General features: G+C 35.2%; 7 protein-coding genes across 8 annotated transcripts; 6 read left to right on the top strand and 1 right to left on the bottom strand.

The window, feature by feature from the left end:
- Positions 1–100: 100 nt before the first annotated feature.
- LOC106411434 (non-specific lipid-transfer protein 11) lies at positions 101–773 on the bottom strand. The gene is made up of 2 exons (XM_048763324.1): positions 371–773; positions 101–282 (listed from the first exon to the last, which is right to left on the bottom strand). Exons 1-2 carry the CDS (start codon positions 715–717, stop codon positions 273–275), a joined length of 357 nt encoding a protein of 118 aa, XP_048619281.1. The 5' UTR covers positions 718–773; the 3' UTR covers positions 101–272.
- A 304-nt stretch (positions 774–1,077) lies between these two features.
- On the top strand, positions 1,078–3,553 carry LOC106406946 (protein TIC 22, chloroplastic). The gene is made up of 8 exons (XM_013847701.3): positions 1,078–1,834; positions 1,925–1,987; positions 2,370–2,444; positions 2,555–2,605; positions 2,806–2,865; positions 2,986–3,048; positions 3,218–3,253; positions 3,351–3,553. Exons 1-8 carry the CDS (start codon positions 1,466–1,468, stop codon positions 3,441–3,443), a joined length of 810 nt encoding a protein of 269 aa, XP_013703155.1. The 5' UTR covers positions 1,078–1,465; the 3' UTR covers positions 3,444–3,553.
- Positions 3,554–3,693: 140 nt separating this feature from the next.
- LOC106409439 (B3 domain-containing protein REM16) lies at positions 3,694–5,940 on the top strand. Its single transcript, XM_013850077.3, has 4 exons — positions 3,694–4,028; positions 4,210–4,843; positions 5,102–5,229; positions 5,338–5,940. The coding sequence occupies exons 1-4, from the start codon at positions 3,918–3,920 to the stop codon at positions 5,620–5,622; spliced, it is 1,158 nt and encodes a 385-aa protein (XP_013705531.1). The 5' UTR covers positions 3,694–3,917; the 3' UTR covers positions 5,623–5,940.
- Positions 5,941–5,981: 41 nt separating this feature from the next.
- LOC111208183 (cell division cycle 20.2, cofactor of APC complex) lies at positions 5,982–8,223 on the top strand. The gene is made up of 5 exons (XM_022706976.2): positions 5,982–6,346; positions 6,531–6,800; positions 6,875–7,144; positions 7,219–7,800; positions 7,899–8,223. The coding sequence occupies exons 1-5, from the start codon at positions 6,251–6,253 to the stop codon at positions 8,040–8,042; spliced, it is 1,362 nt and encodes a 453-aa protein (XP_022562697.1). The 5' UTR covers positions 5,982–6,250; the 3' UTR covers positions 8,043–8,223.
- A 221-nt stretch (positions 8,224–8,444) lies between these two features.
- On the top strand, positions 8,445–10,362 carry LOC106411478 (eukaryotic translation initiation factor 3 subunit K). Its single transcript, XM_013852247.3, is given in 9 exon segments — positions 8,445–8,646; positions 8,723–8,779; positions 8,886–8,936; positions 9,020–9,082; positions 9,299–9,349; positions 9,437–9,503; positions 9,681–9,700; positions 9,702–9,765; positions 9,977–10,362. Coding segments are annotated over 9 exon segments (687 nt in total). The 5' UTR covers positions 8,445–8,526; the 3' UTR covers positions 10,171–10,362.
- Positions 10,363–10,526: 164 nt separating this feature from the next.
- Positions 10,527–13,939, top strand: LOC106410134 (putative pectinesterase/pectinesterase inhibitor 45). The gene is made up of 3 exons (XM_013850622.3): positions 10,527–11,611; positions 11,703–11,863; positions 12,362–13,939. Exons 1-3 carry the CDS (start codon positions 10,647–10,649, stop codon positions 13,060–13,062), a joined length of 1,827 nt encoding a protein of 608 aa, XP_013706076.1. The 5' UTR covers positions 10,527–10,646; the 3' UTR covers positions 13,063–13,939.
- A 426-nt stretch (positions 13,940–14,365) lies between these two features.
- Positions 14,366–19,737, top strand: LOC106410816 (F-box/LRR-repeat protein 15). 2 transcript variants are annotated; one of them, XM_013851429.3, is made up of 17 exons: positions 14,366–15,184; positions 15,251–15,488; positions 15,578–15,710; positions 16,115–16,214; positions 16,284–16,481; positions 16,567–16,837; positions 16,928–17,026; positions 17,100–17,188; positions 17,279–17,378; positions 17,475–17,645; positions 17,802–17,954; positions 18,038–18,198; positions 18,283–18,481; positions 18,588–19,039; positions 19,113–19,176; positions 19,306–19,392; positions 19,500–19,737. In XM_013851429.3, the coding sequence occupies exons 1-17, from the start codon at positions 14,808–14,810 to the stop codon at positions 19,581–19,583; spliced, it is 2,976 nt and encodes a 991-aa protein (XP_013706883.1). In that variant the 5' UTR covers positions 14,366–14,807; the 3' UTR covers positions 19,584–19,737. The 2 variants fall into 2 exon arrangements, with proteins under 2 accessions (XP_013706883.1, XP_013706884.1); XM_013851430.3 differs by having other exon boundaries at positions 14,369–15,184; positions 15,257–15,488.
- Positions 19,738–27,703: the final 7,966 nt, after the last annotated feature.

Here is a 27,703-nt window from a genome sequence, read left to right as displayed (position 1 = left end):
GTATCTCCATATCTTATAAAAGCTCATAAGTCATTTTCTTGGAAAGGTCATGAATCTTTGCACATATTCTTGTAGTGCGACCGATCAGTAGGAAGAGGAATATGTAAATGTGGAAATTTATTTTGCCAATAACTATATGATTACATGTATAAAGTATAAGATCAGAAGATTATTACTAAAGTATCCAATTGATTTATTTGTTCATAATGTGTATGCTCTTTCAGGACATCCACTTATTATAGCTGCATAGCCGTTGGTACATAGTCCTCTTTTCAGTTTATGCTGCTCAACAAAACAAAATAAAGGTCAATAGAGGATTATCTAAGTAGAGGCTTGATGTGTAATGCTAGATAACCATTGCAATATATACCTGTTACAGTCCACACTCTTAGAGAAAGGAACACCCAAGTCAACACCACATTTAGAAGGTAGTTGTTTGGCATTATCATCGTTGATTCCAGGGATTGTATTAGATACACTCTTCAAGCATTGACAAGCTGTTTGTCTTTCTGCCTTCCCAGGCGCAGCGGCTTTTAGGCTATTAAGACCGGCGCAACACGGTTGAGACGGGTTTCCTCCACCTCTTAGATAAGACAAACATGGTGCTAAAAACATGTTTACCTGCGAACATGATATGGCTTCTCCCTCATGATACGCAATCACCACCAAAAGTGTAATCACAAACAGTAACATGGTCTTAGCAGTAAAGTCCCTCATCTTTTTCTTGATAACTTTTTGAGTTTTGGTAACAATGCTTGATGTGTGTTTCTTGATGCGTTGTTTACTATTTTATATGGAGAGTTTTGGGGGAAAAGACGTCATCTACATGTATTTTAAGTGACTTAACTTTTTGCAACTCATGTGTTTAGAGTGGTGCGGAAGTTGGAAATGATAGAAAACTTTGGTTACGAGTATAAGCCTGCAGAAAATAACCGAACTGAATTAGCCGAAAGTACCAAACCAAAAAATTTGGTTTTCAGTTCAATATCTAAGAGTTTTTTTCGATTAAAAACCCATTATTAATTTGGTTTGATAGTCTAGTTCGTTTTTATTTAAAAAGATTATAATCAAAATCCATATTAAAACAGAACAATATCCAAAAGTCGACACCGAATTATTGAAGTAAACCGAAATTACCTGATTTTTTAACCAAACTAAACTAAAATGTAACTTATATAAATATTCAATCCAGTTTGATAGAGTATTTAACAACCAAACCGAATTAAACCTTTTTTTACTCCGTCCAATTCTACAATATCTTATGCCAACCGAACTAATCAAAAACCAAATATATTCGAACCAAACTAACCAAATAAAACCGAACTTGGTTAACCAGCAGCAAATGAAAGGCCGAATAAAAGAGTAAGGCCCAAAAAAAGCCCATAAGATGGGTCCCTTCTTCACTCTTTCTCCTTCGTAGTTACAAGCTTCAGCTTCTCTCTTCTTCTTCTTCTGCGAATCCAAAATGGAGCCATCACTAAAACCCAATCCTTTCCTCTCTTTCTCCTCTTTCCTCCACACCCACTGTAACCGCTTCGCCTCCGACCTCTCCGCCCGATTCGAAGACACCAAACGCTTCGCCGAATCCCTAACCACTCGACGTTTCTCTCCTCCGCCCTTCGCCTCCGTCTCTCAGTCCCCCAAGCCTTCTTCCGCTGGAACCTCTACTGCTACTTTGAACCCATCTCACGTCGCTAAAGCTCTCGCTGGCACGTCGGTCTTCACGGTCAGCAACACCAATAACGAGTTCGTTCTCATCTCGGACCCTACCGGCGAAAAGTCTATCGGTTTGCTCTGTTTCCGACAAGAGGACGCCGAAGCTTTTCTCGCTCAGGTTTGTGCTCTTTATCTTCCTTTTGCTATCACCCCGAAATGGAAAGTTTCTGACTTTGTGAGCTTTGGATTCTCTAATATCGTCTTTCAGGCGCGCCTCCGGAGAAGAGAGTTGAAAGCCAATGCTAAGGTTGTTCCCATCAATCTGGACCAGGTAGCTCCCAATCCCTATGATAAATTCATCACATCAGTGTAGAAGACATCGTTTGACTGAAACCGTGTTGGAACATTTGAAAACAGGACTATGTCTCTGTTTCTTACGAGTTTATGTGTTTAGGAGTTAAGTCTCAGTTAATTTGTTCATGTCTCGCGTTCATTAACTTGATTTATAATATGCTAATAGTGTAAGTGTATGTTGAGTTCTTGATCAAAAACGAATAGGGTCTCTCGGAAATAATATCAAGATTAATAGGATTGGAACTTGCAACTACATTTGGAAAACTTTTATGTGGTATTTGTGTGGTCCTCATAGGTACTACATGCATGTGGTGTAGATGAATGCACTCCCATAGGCTTACGGAAGGTTTTGTTAACAGGTGTACTTGTTAAAAGTTGAGGGGATTTCTTTTCGCTTCTTGCCAGACCCAATCCAAATAAAGAACGCTATGGAGGTTTGTTCATGCTACAAGCTTTAATCATACACTTCTCCTGCAGTTTTTTATTTGCTAGTTATTTTTTCTCATTTTAGTCTTACTCCAAAGCTACATTTTCTTGTGTTCAGCTCAAATCTTCGAGTAGTAAGAATGGGTTTGATGGAGTTCCGGTATTCCAGGTAAAAATTTCTTTACACATTCTCTTCCTCTGAGATATAAATCATTTGCTTGGCCGTCTATGTTCGCTATGTATTACTGCCTCAGAAGCTTAATAATCATTTGGATGTCTAGTCTATGCTCCTACAATATGTCTGCTATAAAAAAGAAATTTTGTGTTTGTGCTATGTCTTCACTTGATTTCCATCTCTCGTATCTGCAGTCTGAGCTTCTTGTTGTGAGGAAAAAGAATAAACGTTACTGCCCTGTATATTTCAGTAAGGTTGGTTCATTTCTTCTTGTACTTTAAACAATACTAATAAAATTTCTCAATGAAAAAGGCGATCTAGATATATTTTTTTTAGTGTTGTTGATAATCAGTTCTACTTGTGACCATTTTCAGGAAGATATAGAGAAGGAACTTTCAAAGTATACAAGAGCGTCAAGAGCAGATCAACAAATTATGGTAATGATTCCTAGCTAACTTTGTACTTGATAGGCCAGTGATAATATTCTTCGCCTTGATTTAAGAAACATGTGGTTGACTAAAGAGTGGGAGTAGCTGCGTTGGAAGCATTAGTGGTTTTTACCATCGACTCATACGCCATGGAACTAATAATCTTGTCCTTTCACAGGTTGGGAGTTTGGAAGATGTCTTGAGGAAAATGGAGGTAACTATCATTCTTTGTGTAAAGAATTTTTTTTTTAAAAATACGAATGCAGAAAATGAGTGATCTAATAGAATGTGAATTGAATGAACAAATGTAGAGGAGCGAGAAGAATTCAGGTTGGGAAGATGTAATATTCATTCCACCAGGAAGAAGTTATGCACAACACATGCAGGAGGTGATCAAAGAGTAAACAAAGATGAGAGACACTGTATGTAGTTTTCATTTGATAAAATAAAAACAACTTGTCTTGAGATTTTGCAATATTATCATTGCCCAAAGAGCTCAACGCACTTTCAGTTATCGTTTTTCTTTTCCTCTCTTACTCTCAAGTCTTAACAAACCATTAATTCTCTTGGTTCTTACATACCAGAACGTAAAGTTGTTTGTATGGATAAAAAATGGTAAATGGTAAATGGTATGTTGGTTTAAGATTACGAAGCTGTAATCCATTTATTATTGGGTTTGATGATCCATGAAACACTTGTTTTGGTACCAAAACGCCTGGTGTCACAAAACAATGATTCATTGAGCATTTCATAACTTTTTGGATTATACTTATTATTTTATTTCTAAAACTTAAAGTGGTATTTTTCACTAAAACCCTTTAAAAATATTCAGTCTCAAGAACCCCACTCCACATTGGCTCGGTGGCTAGGAGAAGAAGATGGAAGAGAACTGCGAAGATTGCATGAGATGGGAAGAACAACTCTACTGGAATCATTTTCAAACCGTCCATTTCTCTCAGCTCCTCCTTCCTGGCTTTCACAATCTCCTTGTGCGTTGATCTTGAAACCACTCTCCTTCTTCTTAGTTGTAGAAACACGTTACAGAGCTTAACAGTTCTGATATTGATACAGTCCTTTCTCTTTAGTTCTTGAGGCTTTAAGTTATTAGAATTCTCTGTTTACATCAAAATCATCATTTTGAGTTTGATCCTTTTGTATATAATCTTGCAGGCCATACCTAAAAAGTTTTCCACATATTGCAAAAGAAAACTACCCAAGATTGTAACACTCAAAAGTCCAAGCGGCGCTAAATACAACGTGGGGTTAGAGGAAGATGATGAAAAGACTCTGGCTTTTCGCTGTGGGTGGGACAAGTTTGTGAAAGATCATTCTCTCCATGAGAGTGATCTGTTAGTCTTCAAGTTCAACGGATCATCTGAGTTTGAAGTGCTGATCTTCGATGGAGACACCTTATGCGAGAAACCCACTTCTTATTTCGTCAGAAAATGTGGACATGCAGAGAAGACCAGCAGAGCTACAGATTTCACTGCAACCTCTTCAAGATCTCCTAAGAGACACATTAACATCCCTGATGATGTTGAAACCACAGTGAACCAGCAGGGACCTGTAAAAGTATCTCCAGTTGGTAATGAGCTAGATGATCTCATTGATATTGATACAATGTTACCTCAGACTGGTATTGAGCAAGAGGAACATAGTAACTCTGACATTGACACAGACTCTGGCCAGCTTCCTGTAATATCTCCAACTAGTAAAGGGCCCATCAGTGAAGGGAAGTATCCCATTGGTGTTTTTAAGAAGATGCGAGGACAAATAAGTATCAATGATCTCAATCGTAAAGCTGGTATGAACTACTTCCCTTTTCTTACTTAGTGATTACACCTTGCTGTAGTTTCCAAGTAATTCATCTGATTGAAGTGCTTAGGATTAGAGTTTCAGGCCTCATACTAGCCATGAGCCATGGTTAATTTGTCTTGAAAGTTTACTAGGTGGAATGAGTACATATATATTTATTAGTAGATTCCATTTTATTTTCTATGCATCTAGTTACTAATATGCAGCAGCCCTTATTCAACTTATTTAGATGTTGAAATGATTCCAGGTGGTAGCAGAAGAAGAGTAGGTGAGACTAACAAAAGGAAAGCATTATCTCTGGCTAAAAGAGCCGTTTCGAGGAAAGGTTTCTTGGTGGTCATGAAACGCTCTCATGTGGTATCAAAGTGTTTCCTGGTAATTAATTAAATTTTATAGTGTTTAAATCTCCTTTGAATCTCTCAGTTATTAGCAGGAGTGCCAAAACTCTCTTTGCTTATATTTTTTTTTCAAAAAAAAAAACAGTATGTCCCTGTCCAATGGAGCGCTAGGAACATGTCTCGTGAACCTCAGGATGTAGTGATGCAGGTGGGTGAAACAAAATGGCAGTTGAAGTTTAAACATTACGGATCTAAAGGTCGTGGTGGGGTTTCAGTGGGGTGGAAGAAGTTTGTAAGAGACAACAACTTGTGTGAAGGTGATGTTTGTGTGTTTGAGCCAACCAAGCCCGAGGCTAAACCGTTTCATCTCGATGTTTATATCTTTCGTGCTGCAGAAGCGGAGAGTAGCAACAACACCACAAGTGAATAACCAAAGCAAGAATGGTTACTATACCATGTACATAAGGTTAACGTAAGAATGTATATGTGTCGTAGTTTTTCTCATAATGCTTCTAGTGAAAGCCTTTTTGTCGTTTTGTTGTCTTATGAAGTGTAGCAAACTTGCAATGTTACAAGAATCTTGTGTAGGGTGTAAGTATAAACAAACGGAAGTGTGTTTTTTTTTTCTTGTTGTGATTGGGATGTTCACATTAACTAAACCGAAATGAACCGAATCTGTCTATCTGTTGGTTCGGTTTTTTGTAGAACAAAATAACCGATTGGTTTAGTAAAATTCTCTTTAATTTTCAACGGCTCTTTGAGAAATATAGCCGTTACACACTTTCCGATTAGAGAATTGGGAACAGGCGAAAACCTAAATAAACTCCACAGCCTTCGTACTATAAATAAACCCCAAAAGCTCACACTTTTCACCATCAAAAATCAATCTGCTCTCATCACCCAACCAACAACTCTTCACTCTCTCACTGCTCGAATTCACTGCTTTATTTGATTTAATTTCGTTTGATTGAGATCTTGCTAGTAATCCGTTTCGTATATCATCGCCATCTTGCTCTCTGTTTCTTTGTGTCTTTGTGTCTTTGTGTTTTGTGCTAACAATGGATGCAGGTATGAACACATCTACGCACTTGAAGGCTCAAGCTCGTTGCCCTCTTCAAGAACACTTCCTTCCCCGTAAAAACTCCAAGGAAAATGTAAGTTTGGTCTCTCTTCAATTGCTTCACAATCGATAACATTAGGGTTCCGATTTGCTGATTTCATCTCTGCCATTAAGAATCAGGGCTTAGCATAAGACAAAGATCATAGCTTTCAATGTGTTGTTTCGATCTATTATAAGATCAGTGGATTCTGATTGATTTGGTTTTGTTATTCTATCAGCTGGACAGATTCATACCAAACAGATCAGCTATGGACTTCGACTACGCTCACTACGCCCTAACCGAAGGAAACAAAGGTAAAGATCAGGTAAGCTCACCATCCAGAGAGGCTTACAGGAAGCAACTCGCTGAGACGATGAACCTGAACCACACCAGGATCCTCGCCTTCAGGAACAAACCTCAAGCTCCTGTTGACTTGCTTCCCACCGACCACTCTGCTTCTCTTCACCACCAACCCAAATCCGTTAAGCCAAGAAGATACATTCCTCAGGTAAAAAAGAAAAGATCTTTAACTTGTTTGTTTTGAAATTTGTTGTTGATCTCTCTTTTTTGAAACTTTAATAGACTTCTGAGAGGACATTGGACGCGCCTGACATTGTTGACGACTTCTACCTCAACTTGCTTGACTGGGGAAGTGCTAATGTCTTGGCCATTGCTTTGGGACACACTGTTTATCTCTGGGATGCTTCCACTGGTTCCACTTCTGAGCTTGTCACTATTGATGAGGAGAAAGGACCAGTGACGAGTATCAACTGGGCGCCTGATGGTCGTCATGTTGCAGTTGGGCTCAACAACTCCGAAGTCCAGCTGTGGGATTCTGGATCCAACCGTCAAGTAAACTACACAATCTCCTCTCTCTTCTGTTTGAGATTAAATGTTTGTCTTAGCCTTTTACTGTTTTATTGCAGCTGAGAACATTGAAGGGTTGCCACCAGTCTAGAGTAGGATCATTGGCGTGGAACAACCACATCCTCACAACGGGTGGAATGGACGGACAGATCGTCAACAACGACGTGCGCATCAGATCACATATCGTGGAGACTTATAGGGGCCACACTCAAGAGGTTTGCGGGCTCAAGTGGTCAGGATCCGGACAGCAGCTAGCGAGCGGCGGCAACGACAATGTGGTGCACATATGGGACCGTTCTGTGGCCTCCTCGAACTCGACCACGCAGTGGCTTCACAGGCTTGAGGAGCATACGTCTGCTGTGAAGGCTCTTGCGTGGTGCCCTTTCCAGGCGAATTTGCTGGCGACCGGCGGCGGTGGAGGAGATAGGACGATTAAGTTCTGGAACACTCACACGGGGGCTTGCTTGAACTCGGTGGACACTGGCTCACAAGTTTGTTCGTTGTTGTGGAGTAAGAATGAAAGAGAGTTGCTTAGCTCGCACGGGTTTACGCAGAACCAGCTTACGTTGTGGAAGTACCCGTCGATGGTGAAGATGGCTGAGCTCACTGGGCATACGTCAAGAGTTCTATATATGGCCCAGGTAAATAGATAATCTTGATTATTAAGTTCTATTTATATAGATGCTGAGAGTGGTTTGAGTTCTGAGAACTTGTGTTATTTGTCTGTGTTTTTCTACAGAGTCCAGATGGTTGTACCGTAGCTTCAGCAGCAGGAGACGAGACTTTGAGGTTCTGGAATGTTTTCGGAGTACCAGAGACGGCCAAAAAAGCAGCTCCAAAAGCAGTCCACGAGCCATTTTCTCATGTGAACCGTATTCGTTGAAGAAACTGTGAAGGAAGAAGAAGACTTAACAACAACAAAGAAAGTCGACCTGGTTTTGATTGACATGATATTTTCATTTTCATTTTTTGGGATTCATTCTTCATGAACTGTCTGGACAAAGTGCATATATAATATTTGATTGTATAGTTTTTAAACAGAAAGATTATCTCTTCTTACACTCTTTGTTCATCCTTACCAATAACTTAACTTATACACATGATCTACTAGTTAACATGATTCAAGTTTCCGAATGTAAATCACATTTATATGTACTCTTTACTCGTAAGAAAAGATAGGAAGGAGAGAATACATGTGTCACGTGACGGCAAAAGCATCAGTTAACTATTATTTACCAAACAAACCTTAGACAGTTTCCATAATTATAATTTAACCCAAAAGTCTACCAATTGCTCCATTTCAACCCAGAGGATAAAGATTCGTTCTGTTCTTTTGTCCTTAAACCCTAGACCACCGGCGCAAAGAGATGGGATTAGAGATGGAGTCGCCGAAGGAACAGAGCTCTTACACCGTTGAGCAGCTCGTCGCCGTCAATCCATTCAACCCTGAGATCTTGCCTGATCTCGAAAACTACGTCAACGAGCAGGTACTGTCTCAATTTTGATATATAAAAGCATTTCTCCTTGATTCCAATTCGAAGCTGAATATGGATTCTCTCACAGGTTACGTCGCAAACGTATAGTCTGGATTCAAATCTATGCTTGCTTCGTCTCTACCAGGTACCTCTCTCTTTGCTCTTCATAAGGAAGATCAAACCTGTTCAAAGAGTTTTAGCTTTTTCTAATGTTTACTGTGTGTGGTGGATATTGTTTTACCTTTGTGTAGTTTGAGCCTGAGCGTATGAATACTCATGTTGTGGCTCGTATCTTGATCAAGGTATAGTAGTGGCTTACGATCAATTAACAATGTATAGTATGATCAATTACTCTCTTATGTGATTTTGTTTTCTCTTTTTGAAGGCTCTTATGGCTATGCCAACTCCAGACTTCAGTCTTTGCCTCTTCTTGATTCCCGAACGAGTGGTAATTGTTCTTTCACTTCATTTTGGGTTGATTTTTGAGCTGATTCATTGCCAATAATACAGAGATTTTAGACTTATCAAATGTTTATTCAGTTGTTGATGACTGACGACAACTGAACTAGATTGAGTTATTTGATTTAGATGAAGTTTTGAGTGTCGACCTTTTGGATTCGTGAGAGTTTATAGATGCTTTTATTCTTGGATTGTGTGTTTTCAGCAAATGGAGGAGCAGTTCAAGGCACTCATTGTTCTCTCCCACTACCTTGAGGTATGCAAACATCAATGTTAGTTGAGACTTGAGAGCCGACGAAGATGTCTATTGAGTGATTTTAGAAAACTTGTTTTGCTCTTGTAGACTGGGAGGTTCCAACAGTTTTGGGATGAAGCTGCCAAGAACCGTCACTTTCTCGAGTCTGTTCCAGGTACATCAATTTTCTGAATCATAAATATAAGTCGTCTAGTAGTAACAAAGTTCTGGATCTATATTAGTTACTTAGGGATAAATCAATCGTCTAGAAATGCTGGCACACATTAAAAAGTAATGACTTGCTTTATGTCTATTTATTTTATGATTTTCTGCTGGTGTCTTATATGTGCAGGTTTTGAGGAAGCTATCCAAAGCATATGCAAGTCACCTTCTTAGCTTAAGCTACCAAAAGCTTCCAAGATCTGTTCTTGCCGAGGTATGATGTTGAGTTTATTATTCTTGACCCATTGCCTGCATTTCACCATAGGATAATCAAATTGTAGAGCTGTGGATGTAGAAGTATCTCACTTTTGATAATTCTCTGTTGCGTATTTCACACCCTAGTTATGGTAATCTATCCTTTTGGATGACCTTTGCTTGTCGGGTAAGTTCCCTTGCTCATTAGTTATGAACATTTTTTACACAGGCTGTTAAACATGGATGGTGCATCTCTGGACAAGTTCATTGAGCACCAAGTGGCTAACAGTGGATGGATTCTTGAGAAAGAAAATGGAAGTATCGTCTTACCGCAGAATGAATTTAACCATCCGGAGCTAAAGAAAAACGCAGGTGAGAATGTTCCCTTGGAACACATCGCCCGCATCTTCCCCATCCTTGGTTGAACCAAAGTGTGATGACTGCAAACGTTTTTTTTTTTTGTCTTTCAACAACACTTAAAAGACTGTAAATTGATTTTGGCATTTGCCTGCCTTATTTATTACATTTCTGCTCATATCAAATGATCCTTAATGCTATATATTTATGTAATTTTTGGATATTTTTGTCTGAAATTGCAATAAACAAAGGTTATCTGACTTGAATGTGTACTAGTGTCCCTTTTTTTTTTTTTTTTTTTTTTTTTGTCAACAACTAGTGTCCCTTTTTAAAACAAAATTTCTTAAATGTCAGTAAGACAAACCAATAGCTTAAATTAGAAGGCGTGAAATTGGCGCACATGCAAATAATAGGCATCAATCCACAAAACTCTCCTAGCCAAACCAGTTTTGTTGATTTTTGAAGAAGTAAAATATCAAAGAAAGTCAACAAAAATAAAAGTGATCGTCTCCTCCATTAAAAGAGAGATAAACAAAAACAAAAAATGGCTTTTCAAGATTTTGACCTCATTCAAGAACGCGTAAACGCTGACAGAAAACGTAAATTCAGGAAGAAAATCACCATTGGAGTTGTCTCTACGCTTGTTGTCGTTGCTGTCATTACAGGAGGTGCTTTTGCTTATGTTACATTTGGAAAAAAATCACAAGAACCGGTGAAAGCCACAAACACAAACAGTAAAGCTAAAGGCTCAGATAAAAGCTCCGAGAAGAGTACCGCTACTCCAAGCAATAAACCACCATCTTCTGCAGCAGCACATTCTGATAAGCCCGGCCAGGTCGATAAGATTATCAAAGCACTTTGTAATTCAACTCTTTACAAACCAAGTTGTGAGAAAACTCTTAAAAACGGGGCAAAGACAGCTTCTCCTCTGTCTGATCCTAGGAGCCTCTTAAAGTCTTCAATAAAAGCAACCAATGAAGATCTAGTGAAAGGTTTCGAAAAGGTTTTGAAACTCAAAACAGGGAACAAAGATGAAAAAGACGCTTTAGCGCAGTGCAAGTTGCTTGTGGATGAAGCTAAGGAAGAACTTAACACCTCTATGAAAAGAATCAACGACACAAAGGTTAACAGCTTTGCGAAAATAGCTCCTGATTTAGACACTTGGTTAAGCGCAGTCATGTCGCATCAAGAGACATGTCTCGATGGGTTTGAAGAAGGGAAACTCAGAACTGAGATACGTAAGAACTTCAACTCTTCTCAAATGATGACTAGCAACTCTCTGGCGATGATCAAGTCTTTAGATGCATATCTTTCTAAGGCTACAAAGGTGAAAACGAGACATCTTCTTGAATCAAGATCGTCTTGGTTAGGCAACAAGGAGAGAAGGATGTTAAAAGCTGTTGATGTGAAGGCTTTGAAACCTAATGCTATAGTGGCTAAAGATGGTAGTGGAAATTTCACAACCATAAATGCTGCACTTAAAGCAATGCCTGCTAAGTACAAAGGAAGGTATTGTTAAACAGTTTCATAATATTGGTTCATATTTTTGAAGATGGGATCTTGGCTCTAGGCTTAGAAATTTTTTCTTTTTTTTTTATAGATATACCATTTATATAAAACATGGAGTTTATGATGAATCTGTGATTGTTGACAAGAAGAAAGCTAATGTTACAATGGTCGGTGATGGATCGCAGAAGACGATCGTGACGGGAAACAAAAGCCATGCAAAGAAAGTCCGTACGTTCCTCACAGCCACATTTGGTATATCCTGATTTCTTAGAGGTTTAATCTCTCAATTGTGTAGAATATAATTTATGCATTTGCGTTTATATGATGATAAACAATTGAAAATTCACATGTTTCTAAAAAAAAATATTTTTATGTTTATGCATGTTAACATATTAAAATTTAATAATAAACAATTTATGATTAACTATTTTTAATGATTTTAAAGCAATAGTAACTCAGTAAATACAACTAATTTTCTTAAAATTTACGAATTGACATTATTAACTTATATAAAATTCCTTGAAAACGTAAAATATTTTTTTATAGACAGACGTTTTTAAAAAAAACATTTATATTTGGGAACAGGGAATAATACATAATATTTCAGTTTTCAAGAATTATTTTGTGACATGCAAACATAATTTTGTTTCTATTTGCATGCACGTTTAAGTTTAGTGTTCATATAAATAGAAAAAAAACTAACTATGAAGTGCAATATTAATAACCTTTTATGGTCTTGATTACTTACAGTGGCACAAGGAGAAGGATTCATGGCACATTCCATGGGGTTCCGGAACACGGCTGGACCTGACAAGCACCAAGCGGTCGCCATACGTGTCCAATCCGACCGTTCAGTTTTCCAAAACTGTAGATTCGAAGGCTACCAAGACACATTATACGCATACACGCACCGACAATTCTACCGTAGTTGTGTCATTGTCGGAACAATAGACTTCATATTCGGTGACGCGGCCGCCCTATTTCAGAACTGTAACATCTTTATCAGAAAAGGAGTACAAGGGCAGAAGAACACGGTGACGTCTCAAGGGCGAGTGGACAAGTTTCAGACAACAGGCTTTGTGATTCAGAACTGTACAATTGCTCCAAACGAAGATCTTAAACCTGTTAAAGCTCAGTTCAAAAGCTACTTAGGTCGGCCGTGTAAGAACCATTCTAGAACAGTTGTGATGGAGTCCACGATCGAGGACGTGATTGATCCTGTTGGTTGGTTGAGATGGCAAGAGACGGATTTCGCTATTGGTACATTGCTTTACGCGGAATACAAAAACGATGGTCCAAGCGGAAAAACTACTTCTAGGGTTAAATGGCCTGGATTTAGGGTTATAAACAAGGAAGAGGCCATGAAGTATACAGTTGGACCATTCTTACAAGGGGATCCATGGATTCATGATATGGGGTCTCAGGTTAAGTTTGGTCTTTATGATGCTTGATGCTTGCAAGTTTGTTGTCTTGCTTCTTTTCGTTTAAACATGCGGTGGAGAGTAAAAGTGTAGCTTGGAGTGCAAGGTAATAGAATGTGAATATATAGGTGAGGTGAAAGTGATATCTACTCATACATTTGACATGAAACATGTTTAAACTTTAAAGGCGTTTCTTGATGAATGATACTCCTGATGATAACAATGGATGCAGATATAACACAACTTGCATTGGTGTGGTGAGTGAATATCATTGATAATAGTCACTTACTTTTTAATCTTGGTAGTAAGTGAGATGAACATATAAACTAATATGGTATACCAAAGTTCTTAACTTATCAAAGAAGCCTTAAAACGCAAAAAAAGATCAACATCACCAAATGAAAATTGTGCACAAGGGAGATAAGAAGGTTGCAACCTGCCTAAATCATGGAAGCAAGTGAAATCATGCATCGTTGGTTATTTCTGTTGGTGTGATTAGATGAGTAATATTAATAATAGTCACACCATTGCTTAATATACAAAGGTTGAACCGTAGCTAAATTGGGCCAAAGCTATTAACCTATAGAAGAAGCCTTGTAGTTTTATAGTTAGTGTCTGTTTTTTTTTTTTGTATATTTTGGTAGTAAGTGAAACTAATATGCTACCAAGGCTCTTAAATTAAATTATAGAAGCCTTGAAACGCTAAAGGTCAACAACATCAAATGAAACTGTGCACAAATGAGATCAGAAGGTTGCACAATCTGACTATATCATGGAAGCAAGTGAAATCATGCATCTTTGATGATTTGCAAAGTGAGTATTTAGTTCCTTCAATTCGGTTTCTATCTTGCATCCCATTTATTTTTCCTCATTCAAAGAGTGCCTCCACAATCTTTATAGGCTTTTACTATTTATGAATTTGTTCAAGTTTTTTTTTTTGGACATTAATGCATGAAAAACTGTAACTCTAATTTCATTTTCATTCAAACTAATGCTCTAATTTTGTTTTTTTAACTAATGTTCCGATCAGTGATTCAGATTAGAAGAACAGTAGAAAAAAAAAAACTTAGAAATATAAAAATGGTTTATGTCAGAAAAATATAAACGAAAAAATCTATAATAAACAGAAAGAAATTAACTAAAATAAATGTAATGAATCTTCCGTTTGCTCTGTTTTTATTCTAGCCGATTTTTTTTTTTTTTAATCATAATTAAGACTGATGTTGAAAAATAAACTGAACCATACTTTAGAACAAGACTTGGACAAGTTCCCTAGGCTTGACCCCGCTTGAGCTACGTTCGTGCGCACATCTGACCAGTGACCACACTACTAAACGGCACCGTTTCGAAACGACATCCCTGAACAAAAAAGAACGGTGAAGCCAAGGAGCCCAAACCGAGCTGTTTGTTTTCTTCGATTAGTAATCTTTTCGCCATTCTCTTTCCATCGTCGCCGATATTTTTCTCTCCCGAATCGCCGGAATCTTATCACCGCCCACTTTTAAAACTTGAAAGCCTCTTCTCCAACAAGAACCACATAATACGCCTCACCCTCCTCACTATCCCTTACCCAAGATCTGATCCAATTCACCTCTCTCTCTCTCTCAAACCCTAATCTAAATTAGGTTAACCTTCGATCTCCTCCTTCTCATCTTCTAAATCCCGAATCAGAGATTCAATTGCTCTGAATTCCTTCTGGGCTTTCCAAATTCTGATCGGGTTTTCGATAAATGTGGTAGATCGAGACCGGAAATTTCGTTTCCGGGGTGTGTTGCATGAGGATTTGGTGTTTTGATTGCTTCACCGACGAGGAGGAGGAAGGTAGACTGAAACAATCGGCTATGGACAACAACAACAACAACAACAACGACGATGTCGATTTGGATCTAAACCAGACTGAGCTAGGAGTCAGTGAGGACGAGCGTTGGCCTATGTGTGAGGAGATGATGCGTGCTGCGACGGAGGAGGAGGAGGAGGACGGTACTGAATTGGAGCAGTTATGGTCATCTGAGATTCGCTCCCATCCTCATTTAGTTCTTCAAGGAGAGAGTAGCAATGCTGCTGCTGCTGCTGCTGTAGGTGAGGATTGTACGATGGAGGAAGCTGATCACGATTCGTATCATAAACGTGCTAAAGTCTACTCTGGCCTTGCGTGAGCTCTTTAACTTTTTTTTATTGTTGTTTGTTCGTTTTGTGTGATTCTGATGCTGAAGTTTAGTTGCAGTGAGTCACGGTCAGCTTCCGGGGTATCTTCAGATGCTGGTTCGTCGGTGGAGAGAACTGTGAGTTTTGGGGTTGCCTCTTCTTCTAGGACGGATGTGGATATGTTCTGTCAGAACTTCATCTTGAATTATAGTCGGAAAGATGGGAAGAAAGATGAGGGAGATGATAACGGTTCTTCTGAATCAGAAGATTTTGAAGTTCATATTGATTTGACTGATGACCTCTTGCATATGGTACACATTGAATTTTTTTTTTTTTTTCATTTAACATTGATTTGTAGGTATCATTTTATTTTATTTTTAATAATTTTTTTGTTCATCAGGTATTCTCGTTCTTGAATCACATCGACCTCTGTCGCTCTGCTATGGTGTGTCGTCAGTGGAGAGTAGCTAGTTCTCATGAGGATTTTTGGAAGGCCTTGAACTTTGAGAATATGAGGATTTCTATCGAGCAATGTAAGTTGTTCTTCATGCATTTGTTAAATGTGTCTTGTTTGTTATTTTCCGTTTGAAGAAAACAAACTAGATTTTTTTTTTTAAAATAGAAATGCTTGTAAAACGTATTAAATCTGCTGCTGATTGTGTAAACCTTGAAGGAATTCGAGAATTGATAGTGTGTTTATCGAGTCTTGTACTCTTGTACATTTGTTTGATATTCCGTGACAGTACAATAGAATTGTGACTTTGAGGGCATTGGTTCTGCATTTTTATGAAAAGGTTGGCCTTTAAAATAAAATATAAGCACCAAAATATGCCTCCGCTATGTTACTTAAACTTGTATTCCTTCCGTTTTACTAATCCATAAACGGAAGGCATAATGTACATAAATAAAATATAACCTTTCGTTGCTTTGTGTGCAGTTGAAGACATGTGTCTTCGCTATCCCAATGCCACTGAAGTGAATGTTTATGGCACTCCTTCTGTTAACGCTCTGGCTATGAAAGCAGCCACCACTTTGAGGTATCTGTTTTGTTTAGTCTGATATGGTTTCTTGATATATATCCATCTCAATCTTTTCGTCTGTTTCAGGAATCTGGAGGTCTTAACTGTAGGAAAAGGTCATATCAGTGAAAACTTCTTCCAGGCATTGGGGGAGTGTAATATGTTAAGGAGCGTGACTGTAAATGAGGCTATTTTGGGGAATGGTGCTCAGGAAATTCACCTGAGTCATGATCGGCTACGTGAACTTAAGATTACAAAATGCCGCGTCATGCGTTTGTCTATCAGGTGAAGTTTTTTCAATAAATTCGTTTTCATTCCTATTTGTTTGTGTAAGTCATACTCAATTATCATTATTTTTTCTCTCTTCTAGGTGTCCGCAGCTCAGGTCTTTATCATTAAAAAGAAGCAACATGTCACAGGCGATGCTTAACTGTCCACTCCTTCAACTTCTTGATATAGCCTCGTGCCATAAGCTCCTGGATGCTGCTATCCGTTCAGCTGCCATTTCGTGTCCTCAGTTAGAGTCGCTCGATGTTTCCAACTGTTCCTGTGTCAGCGATGAAACTTTGCGTGAAATAGCCCAGGCTTGTGCTAGTCTCCATATTCTTAATGCTTCATACTGCCCCAATATATCTCTTGAGGTTGATTCTGTTATCTGATGCTGTTTTTCCTTTCTCATCTGCAGTTTCGTACTCATTTTTCTGACTTGTGTGCTCTTTTCCTCTTTGAAGTCAGTACATCTCCCCATGTTGACAGTTCTCAAGCTTCATAGCTGTGAGGGTATAACATCAGCGTCTATGACTTGGATTGCTAACAGTCCTGCGCTGGAGGTCTGTGATTGCTTTTGTCCTTAACTAGAGGTCACTGTTTTCAGTTGAGTTAATCACATATCATCTATTGCAGGTTTTGGAGCTTGATAATTGTAATCTGTTGACATCTGTCGTGTTGCATCTCTCCCGTTTGCAGAGTATAAGCCTAGTCCATTGCCGCAAGTATAGTCCTCAACTTTGATTTACGCCTTAAAAACGATCCTGGTATTATTTTATTTTACACAAGTGTCCTCTTTTTTCTGTGTTTAACAGATTCACAGAGCTGAACTTGCAAAGCGTAATGCTTTCATCTATCACTATCTCAAACTGTCCAGCGCTTCGCCGAATCACAATCACTTCAAACTCCCTTCGAGTATGAACTTAGTTATCATGATTTATTATTACATGTTGTTCCATTAGTTGGATTTTTTTTCTGATTAACCCGTTAATATATTCATTTTGGTTGCAGCGGTTAGCTCTCCAGAAACAGGAGAATTTGACAACATTAGTTCTGCAATGCCAGTCCTTGCAAGAAGTGGATCTCTCTGATTGTGAATCGCTCTCAAACGCTGTTTGTGAAATATTTAGTGATGATGGTGGATGCCCAATACTGAAATCATTAATTCTTGACAACTGTGAGGTGTGATACAGTTTCTTCCTGTTCTTTTGGCTACAGCTATCTGCTATATAGGATAACAGAATGAAAAAAACATAGTGAAATAATTTAACTGAAATGAAAACGGACATTGTCTGATATTTTGCTGATTGCTTAACTAATTCTTGTATCAACTTGTAGAGCTTAACAGAAGTACGATTCAGCAATTCATCGTTGGCTAGTCTGTCCCTTGTTGGCTGTCGTGCTGTTACTTCTCTCGAGTTGAAGTGCCCTCGCATAGAGCAGATCTGTTTGGATGGATGTGATCATCTTGAAACTGCATTATTCCAGCCTGTGAGTGTTGCTTCTCTCATTTAAAATAACTAACTTGTCTTTACTGATGTATTTCTTGCTTCTTCCTTTCTGGTTGTGAATAGGTTGCGCTCCGGTCTCTGAATCTAGGAATATGTCCGAAATTGAGTGTGCTCAATATCGAAGCACCTTATATGGTGTCCCTTGAATTGAAAGGCTGTGGTGTACTGTCTGAAGCATCCATCATTTGTCCTCTGTTAACATCTTTAGATGCGTCTTTCTGCGGGTAATTATACATTTGTTTGTTATTTTTCAACTTCGTGAATAATCTTATGGTGCTGCTAAACAATTTTCACGATTACATCTCCAGCCAACTGAGGGATGACTGTCTATCTGCAACCACTTCTTCTTGCCCACTGATTGAGTCACTGGTGCTAATGTCGTGTCCTTCTATTGGCTCTGATGGTCTGTCTTCCTTGAACGGGCTCCCAAATCTGACTGTTCTTGATTTGTCGTACACTTTCTTGATGAATTTGGAGCCTGTCTTCAAGTCCTGTATTCGACTGAAGGTAATTAAGACTTTATTTGACTGTCGACAAGAGAGCATATATACTTAATCTCCTTTTCACGAGAACTTCTTATGCCTATGCATTCTTTATGTATTTTATTGTTTAGGTACTCAAATTACAAGCCTGCAAATATCTCACTGACTCATCACTGGAGCCTCTATACAAAGAAGGTGCTTTACCGGCACTTGAAGAGTTAGACCTGTCTTATGGAACTCTCTGTCAGACTGCGATTGACGATCTACTTGCGTGCTGCACACACTTGACCCATTTGAGCTTGAACGGCTGTGTTAATATGCATGACCTTGATTGGGGTTCAACCAATGTGCAGCCATTTGATTACTTTGGTGTATACAGTTCTGGTGAGACTACTCGAGAACCAGCTGAAGCAGCCAACCGGTTACTGCAAAACCTCAATTGTGTGGGTTGCCCCAATATCAGAAAAGTGTTGATACTGCCAGCAGCTCGATTTTATCATTTATCAACACTGAACCTTTCACTATCGGTCAATTTAAAGGAGGTTGATCTTGCCTGTTCCAACCTGGTTTTGCTTAATCTAAGGTGTGTGAGGATTTATCATTTGTTATTTGACTTTAATCTTTATTTCTCATCAATGATTGGTTTTACTCCTTAGCAACTGTTGCTCTCTGGAAGTACTGAAGCTTGGCTGCCCAAGATTGGCTAGTCTCTTTCTTCAGGTACGTTTTTGCCCTATACTAAGCTTCTTTTATGCCTTTATATATGTTAAAGATGGATATCTACAGTTCCAGTACTTGTGCATGTGTTATCACGAAACACACTTTGATACCAACCTTTGTCTTTGGTAGTCTTGTAACATGGATGAAGCAGGAGTTGAAGCTGCTATATCAAGATGCTGCTCACTAGAGACACTGGATCTCCGTTTCTGTTCAAAGGTAATAATTATAGGGAGTGTTTTACTTCGGTATCAAAATTTAGCAAATAATCTCATGGCTTCGTAAGATACTTCAAATTTTGAAAACCATGTCTTGGTGATTAACAGATATCCTCGGTGAGCATGGCGAGGTTCCGAGCAGTGTGTCCTAGTTTGAAGCGAGTCTTCAGCAGTCCAAATCTTGCAGATTAGGGATTTGCACCGAATGTTTTATTATATACTAGTATTATCCCCTGCTATGCAGGAGCACATTATATTTCTTAATATAAAAATTTAATACAAAAATGAACTTAAAATATGTAAATGTTACATGTTTTGTTTAAATATAAATATAAACTAGGTGATTCTCCTGTGGAGATAAAAATTTATAAAATAAATATTTTATTTTGTTTGTTTATAAGTTTTAGGTAATTTTGTAATTTGTATGTATAAAAAAATGTTTTAAGTATTTTTACGTTTTTATCTTAATTAGATATGTGATTTTGACTCTAATATTTTGTATTATTTTAACTAATCATTTTGGTACGCTGAGTTGTATATGTTTTTATAAGTTGATGATGATTTTTTAATGAGTTAAAATTGGTTTATTAGCAGGTAGTTCAGTTATCCTCTTATATTTGTGTATATATTTAATAAAATTTTGTATAGTTTGATATATCTGGTTTAGAAAATAGAAAAAAATATTAAATCAGCTATGCATTAATAAACATGACTTGTAATATTTTAAAAGTTCATGCACATATAAGAATATATAATAGATAAATCATAATAATTGGTTGATTTAAATGTTAATATGTTGATTGGTTTCATTATTTATTTTGGTATATTGGGTTATATCATCTTTTTGAAATGAATCATAATTTTTTGGTTATAACTAAAATAAAATAATCTTGAAAATTAGATTTTGTTTAGTTTTCCTTAGGTTGATATATATATACATAATTTTGTACATGTTTTCGATAAAATATATAAGTCTATATTTTGAAAATTCATAGATATTTCTTTTTTTTGTTTATGTTTTTTTGACAAATATAAATAAAACAAAAAGAAATTTCGTTTATATAATCTAACTTTTTATAATAAGAAATTTAAGTTTTCTTTTTAGAAAAAAAAAATTTAAGTTAAAAGAAAATTAAAGATAAAAGGTAAAATTTAAACTCGTTTACGTATAAAAATCTATAATTTTACGTTTTTATAAATATTCCTTTTTCTTATTTATGTGCTTTTTCAAAAGAGAAAATTTAACTAAAATTTTTATTTAATTTTTATTATGAAAAAGAAAATAAAAATAGTTGTTATTAATGGCAATCATATATAATATTTATATTTCATCAAGATAGCTAGGAAATTAACCGTACTTAGAATTAAAGTGAGTGTGACACATAAAAACTGACTAGAGATATGAATGTTAGTTATTATGAACGTTTAAATATAATTTTTTGTATATTTATAAAAATACAAATAATCACATTAACTAAATGCATTATATTATAATAATTTTACAGTTAAATAAATTAACAAAATAAAGTGAACGTCCATGTAGTAAAAAAATAAAAATAAAACAAAATAGAACGTCCATATACTAATAGTTCTTGCCATTTTTGGTTTTTATTAGTTGATATTAGGAGTGATTAGTTGAGTTGTATCCGTATAAAATTTACTTTATGTGATCTTTTACCGACTAGATTACGATCCGCGCTTAAAAGTGGGAAATATTTTTTGACAAAATCTAATTAACAATATCAACAGATTTTAACATTTTGTATAAGTAATGTTTTGACATTTTTATTTTAGTGTATTTGAGAAAGATATAATTATATTATTTTATATTTTTATTAAATAAGAAAATTATCTAAAATATTAATTAATTTTGTTTTAAATTATTTCAACCCGGTTCATTACGAATTTTTAACAATATATCTGTAATTTGTTTGTTTAAATTTGTGATATATATTTATTTGATAAATTTATAATTATAAAACTTATTTGATGTTTATTTATGGACTCTAAAATTTTATTTGTATAAAACTATTTGATGCCAGCTTAAACCAATCACAATCTCACATATATAGTTTTATGATCTTAAGAATAAAAACAATTTAAGAATATATTCTCGCATATTAATTTAATTAGTTTCATATTATGATTTTATGTAGTATCTAAACCAGCAAAAATAGTTATACTTATTTTTAACTTTTTATAAATTATTTGAGTGGTTTAAATCAAATAATTAAAAAGAAAATAAATAAAAATTTATTAAAAATGTAGGACTTAGTATTTTATATTGTTTGGACACAAGATTAGTTATTGTGTTATTTGGAAGCACATTTAGTAATATAATGTTATTTTCCATAATTAAAAGATTGAATCCCCTAGACTATATTTGCGAAGTGATTTATACATATGTCGTCACTACAATCATTCTCGCTAAAAAAAAGATGACATGACACTTAAAATAGATGACATGGTTTTAGAAAATAATGACATGACATCATATTAATTGTGAGATGTAAAATTTCTTTATAAAATTTATTTTTTTTTGCAGGGATTTTAAATAGGGTTTTTTGCAGAATTGACCTATAACTTAAAGTCAAACACAAAACTAACCTCCTTTTTTTTTGAAAATTGGTTTTGCCCTATTCACCCCACAAGTTCATATAATTTACGAAAATGCCATCAATTTTTTTTTTCTTTTTTTTTTCGAAAATGACATTTTTACTCTCTCACCCTCATCATCTTCAAGTAATTACAAGATTGCCATTGTCATCAATACCATAACCACCATGAACAACCAATTTGAAGCTCTTAATGCTCCCAAAATCGATTTACCCTTCTTCTTTTTCCATTCTTGTGAACTAAACACAACATATCTCTCACTTTCTCTCCACAATGAGCTAAAAAAACCCAAGATTTTGATTCTAAATTTTTTATGGTTCATAGAGTCATAGAAGCTAACGATTCTGGGTGGGTTACTTTCGTTTGTGATTTTGTGTGCTTGGAGAAGCCTTATGTATGTTAAGGAACTTATCTCACCAATTTAAGGTATGACATCGAGTTTTTTTCCAGATCTGTTCGTCAGACGACTTACTTGAGAAGTCGTCTGGCTGCAGACAACTTACCTGGAAGTCGTCTGGTCAACGCAGAGGTTATTTTTGCAATTGACTTTGAAATCTGTAACCTGAGACGACTGAAAGTTAAGTCGTCTGTTTTTGTTTGGTTTCAAAAAAATTTCCAAAGAACCTAGACGACTTACATTTCAGTCGTCATAGGTTAGTTTTGCATTTGACTGGATAATTTCAGAAGTTTGACTTCCCCAGACGACTTACATTTCAGTCGTCTGGCGAAAATTAAAATAATAATATTTTTTTAAAAGTAGACGACTTACAGTTAAGTCGTCATAGGTTAGTTTTGCAAATGACAAAAAAACTTCAAGATTTAATTATTTACAGACGACTTATAATTCAGTCGTCCACGAGACGACTGAAATGTAAGTCGTCCAGGATTTACGAGGTTTGACCAGAATCTCAGAAAAAAATTCTGGATGACTTACAAGTAAGTCGTCTCGTGGACGACTGAAGTATAAGTCGTCTGGGTATAATTAAATTTTGAAGTTTTTTTTTCAATTGCAAAACTAACCTATGACGACTTAACTGTAAGTCGTCTACTTTTAAAAAAATATTATTATTTTAATTTTCACTAGACGACTGAAATGTAAGTCGTCCAGAAAAGTCAAACTTCTGAAATTATCCAGTCAAATGCAAAACTAACCTATGACGACTGAAATGTAAGTCGTCTAGCTTTTTTGGAGTTTTTTTTTTAGCCAAACAATAGTAGACGACTTATTTTTCAGTCGTCCGAAATAACAGATTTCAAAGTCAATTGCAAAAATAACCTCTGTGTTGACCAGACGACGTATAGTTTAGTCGTCTGGACAACTTAGATTGATGTCGTCCGCGTCTTCTCCGCTAGTTTTTAAGTCTTCTACGTTAGTTTTTGAATAACTTGTATTTTTAAGAGTGATAAGTAACTTCAAGATATGTAAAACTCATATTTACAAAATATGTTCTCTCCCTTAGTTTTACTAAATTTGACTAAGTTTTTCAACGCAAACTTATAATAAAATATGATATGCTTTGACTAGTTACTATTGTTTGTTTCCATCTCTTAAGTATTATTGTTATAGACAATAATGATGACTATTGTTATGAGTTGGAAGAAGGGTTAAAATACTTCTTAAAATGTTGTATCAATATAAAGCTACCAACATTCTTGTTTATTAAGATGAGAAAAAGGCCATTGGAGTTTATTATTGCATATGAGAGATCCAAAGATAAAAAAAAGGCTACTGAAGTCTATTATTTCATTGATTTGTAAATGTGTAAACACATTGTTAGCACATTTAATACATCTTGGAAAACATTATTACTGATTTTACAAAAAATTCACAACTAAAAGAGTAGACATGCAATTCACAAAACAGACCACAAACAAAACTATTATAGATCATTCCTCTACAAAGACAAGCTTGGATTCCACTTGAGTAGACAAGACCACACGACTTTTAAGAAGTCCAGACGACTTCTAAGAAGTCCAGACGACTTCCAAGAAGTTCAGACGACTTTGTCAGAAGACTTTTAGGAAGTTCAGACGACTTCCAGACGACTTTACAGGAAGTTCAGACGACTTTACAGGAAGTCCAGACGACTTTACAGGAAGTCCAGACGACTTTGTCAGAAGACTTCCAAGAAGTCCAGACGACTTCCAGACGACTTCCAGACGACTAACAGGTAAGTCGTCCCAGAAGTCTTCCAGATCTGAAAAACCTGCATATTAAATCCAGATCTGAAAAACCTGCATATCCAAAAACGTTCAAATGGCTTAAAAACAGAAAAAATGAGTGAAAGATTAGATAAATCTACCTTTACAGAACACACAAAAATACATATCTAAAAATAATAGATCTACCTTTAAATTAGTGGAAGATGAGTACCATCTAATTAAAAACCTGCAAAAAAGATAGATTAGTAAGAAAGACATGAGACAAAACTGGAAAATTCATATAAAGTTTGCTGTTTTCAAGTCAAAGAGATTAGAGTGGGTTTGGAGAGTTTTAGTTTGGGAAAAAAGTAAGAACTTTATACAACAAGAAGTTCCCAAATGAAGAAAAATCAGTCATAAGAACTTACCAAAACGCTCAGATCTATTATGAAAGGGAGACTTTGTCAGAAGACTTCCATGAAGTTCAGACGACTTCCTGGAAGTCCAGACGACTTCCTGGAAGTCCAGACGACTTTGTCAGAAGACTTCCAAGAAGTCCAGACGACTTCCAGACGACTAACAGGTAAGTCGTCCAAGAAGTCTTTCAGATCTGAAAAACCTGCATATCAAATCCAGATCTGAAAAACCTGCATATCCAAAAACGTTCAAATGACTTAAAAATAGAGAAAATGAGTGGAAGATTAGATAAATCTACATTTATAGAACACACAAAAATTCATATCTAAAATTAATAGATTTACCTTTAAATTAATGGAAGATGAGTACCATTTGATTAAAAACCTGTAAAAGAGATAGATTAGTAAGAAATACATGAGACAAAACTGAAAAATTCATATAAAGTTTGGTGTTTTCAAGTCAAAGAGATTAGAGAGAGGTTGGAGAGTTATAGAATGATGAACATTACATTTTTGTTGCAGCCATTTGAGAGGAGGAGAGAGAATGTGTAAATTTTTCTTTATATAGGGAGACAAAAAATCCAATTAGATTAAATATTTTTTACTCAGACGACTTCCTGGACGACTTACATTTCAGTCGTCTGGTGAAGAAATTAAAACAGATGACTTACATGTAAGTCGTCCAGAAGAGTTTAATATTTTTAGCGGGAAACTAAAATAGAAGACTTTCTAGACGACTTACAAGTAAGTCGTCTGGTTTAAATTATTTAAGCGGGAAAATAATTTTTTTAAAAAATTTTAGGCGGGAATATTTGGACGACTTACATGTAAGTCATCTGTTTTAATTTCTTCACCAGACAACTGAAATGTAAGTCGTCCGAGTAAATTATTCAACAGACAACTAAAATATACGTCGTCCGAGTAAATTATTCAACAGACGACTGAAATATAAGTCGTCACACCCTAAACATAACCCCTAAACTTAATTATCTAATTAAAGACTTCATAAAATCAAATCAAACTTGAAAAGTGTTTACTATACACATAAATAAACACATATAGGTGAAAACTAATTTTTGAAAAAAACATTTTAGTTTTCCAAAATCTAACCCTAACAATACATACAATACTACAACATATGTTTGCCAAACTCCTAAACCAAAGTATTTCATGATTCACTACTTCCACTCATCTATCTTCAAAACAAATCAATTTTATCATATCTTAATTTATATCACTTAAAACTGTTTATAATTACTTGATTTTTATTTTTCACGCATCAAAATATTTTTTTACAAGATTTATAAATTATTTTTAAAATAAACTGGTACCAGACGACTTAAACTTCAGTCGTCCAGAAGACTTCCAACATCTCAGACGACTCAGACGATTTACTGGGGCTATATTCGTAAAAATGGCTTCTATTTTTTTGTTTGGTCACAAGGGGTTGAGCTGTAATTTCGCTAGGCTTTTAGGTTAGTTTTGCATTTGATTCAAGTTTGGGTATAGGTTTGGGATTAAAATCAAGTTGTGGGTTAGTTTTGGCAAAAACCCCTTTTAAATACGGTAATAAAAATAACTCATATATCATCATTAATGTCAATTTTCCATATAAATATTTATTTATAGTAAACTATTAAATATATTAATAATTCATATATCACAATTAAAATAATATTATATATGTATATATGTATCTCACATTAATAAAAATAAACTAAATAAAGTAACACAAATCCAAAACAAAATTGATAGTTAAATATTTAAACATTTTAAACATATTTTAAATTTATCCGTTCATCTTCATCATTTAAATTAACATAAAGATTTTTCAGTTTAACTAAAACAAACAAAGTCTCAAATTTATTAGAATTTATATTTATATGTAAATATATATATATATATATATATATATATATATATTTATATATTTAAAATTAGATGGGAAGATATTATATATATATATATATATTTAAAATAAATAATCATTAAACACAATAATATAATTAAAATTATTTTTATAAAATCTAATTTTATCTTTATTAAAAATTAAATCAAATCAAATTTAAATAATTATACAAAAAAAAAGATTACAAAAATACTTTTATGATTTCTTATAACCATTGAATTTAAAATATAAATTAATAATGTTGAAATATAAATCAAGATTTTCTTTTGAAATAAAAAATGTTATGTTAAAAATTACTATTTTTGCGCATGGCGTAGGAAAATTTCTAGTTTAACTATATAAAAGAAGTGTGTATTTAATTTAAAAACTTACAAAAAGTTGGGTCCATGAGAATGATTCTGTTTTAATAAAAGAGATATAAAACATGATTGGTGATTTTTATGGTTGTAGGTAAAAATTAAAGTTAAAGTCAACCAATTACTCTCATTCTTTCCATAAATGATTAAAAAAAAAAACTTCAATGTTGAAAAGAAATTCAACCAACATTAATGGTTTTGTAAATAATATTTAAATATAATATAAATGCTTGTTGTAGAGATCTACAAAATAAACTAAATATAATAATGATTAATTATAAGATGAAAAAAAGGTAACAACTCACCAAATTGTTAAAAGAGGCCATTAGCATTCATTAACTCAACATTTTAGATGCTATTCCTTTGTCTTTTCAAGCTAGTCTTCATTGGTGTTTTTCCAATCTTTAGATGATTCTTATGTTGGTTTGATATTCTCTGAAAATTTGTCTACATATAACTGTAAACACAACTCGTGAAAGTAACCTCGATTCTTCACTGGACGTAAAAGATTTGCAAAATGAATTAGAATGAGAAACCGATAAACAGTAAAATGAAAACCATCAGCCATCCTCATGTTCCTCCCATTGGCCCGCCTGGAAATTATGTGACACCAACCATACATGAAGAATATCAGCAAAACCCCAAAACTAGTCATCCCTGGTAAATGAAATAAAATTCAAAATAATTTGCTCTTCATTTATATAAAAAATAATTCAGTCTTGTCATTTCAAGGAGAATGAATGTTTTCAAATTCTTTGATTTCAGTTCTTCTCGCTTTGTCGTCTTCAGATTCACATTTTGTTTTGTTATCGATGGAGTATTTTTTAGTGATTATTTTGTGGAAGATATATGATTAGAAGAACCATGAAAATA

Source organism: Brassica napus, chromosome C7, assembly GCF_020379485.1.
Source record: "Brassica napus cultivar Da-Ae chromosome C7, Da-Ae, whole genome shotgun sequence".
Taxonomy (NCBI): domain Eukaryota; kingdom Viridiplantae; phylum Streptophyta; class Magnoliopsida; order Brassicales; family Brassicaceae; genus Brassica; species Brassica napus.
This window is presented reverse-complemented; position numbering and strand designations above follow the sequence as displayed.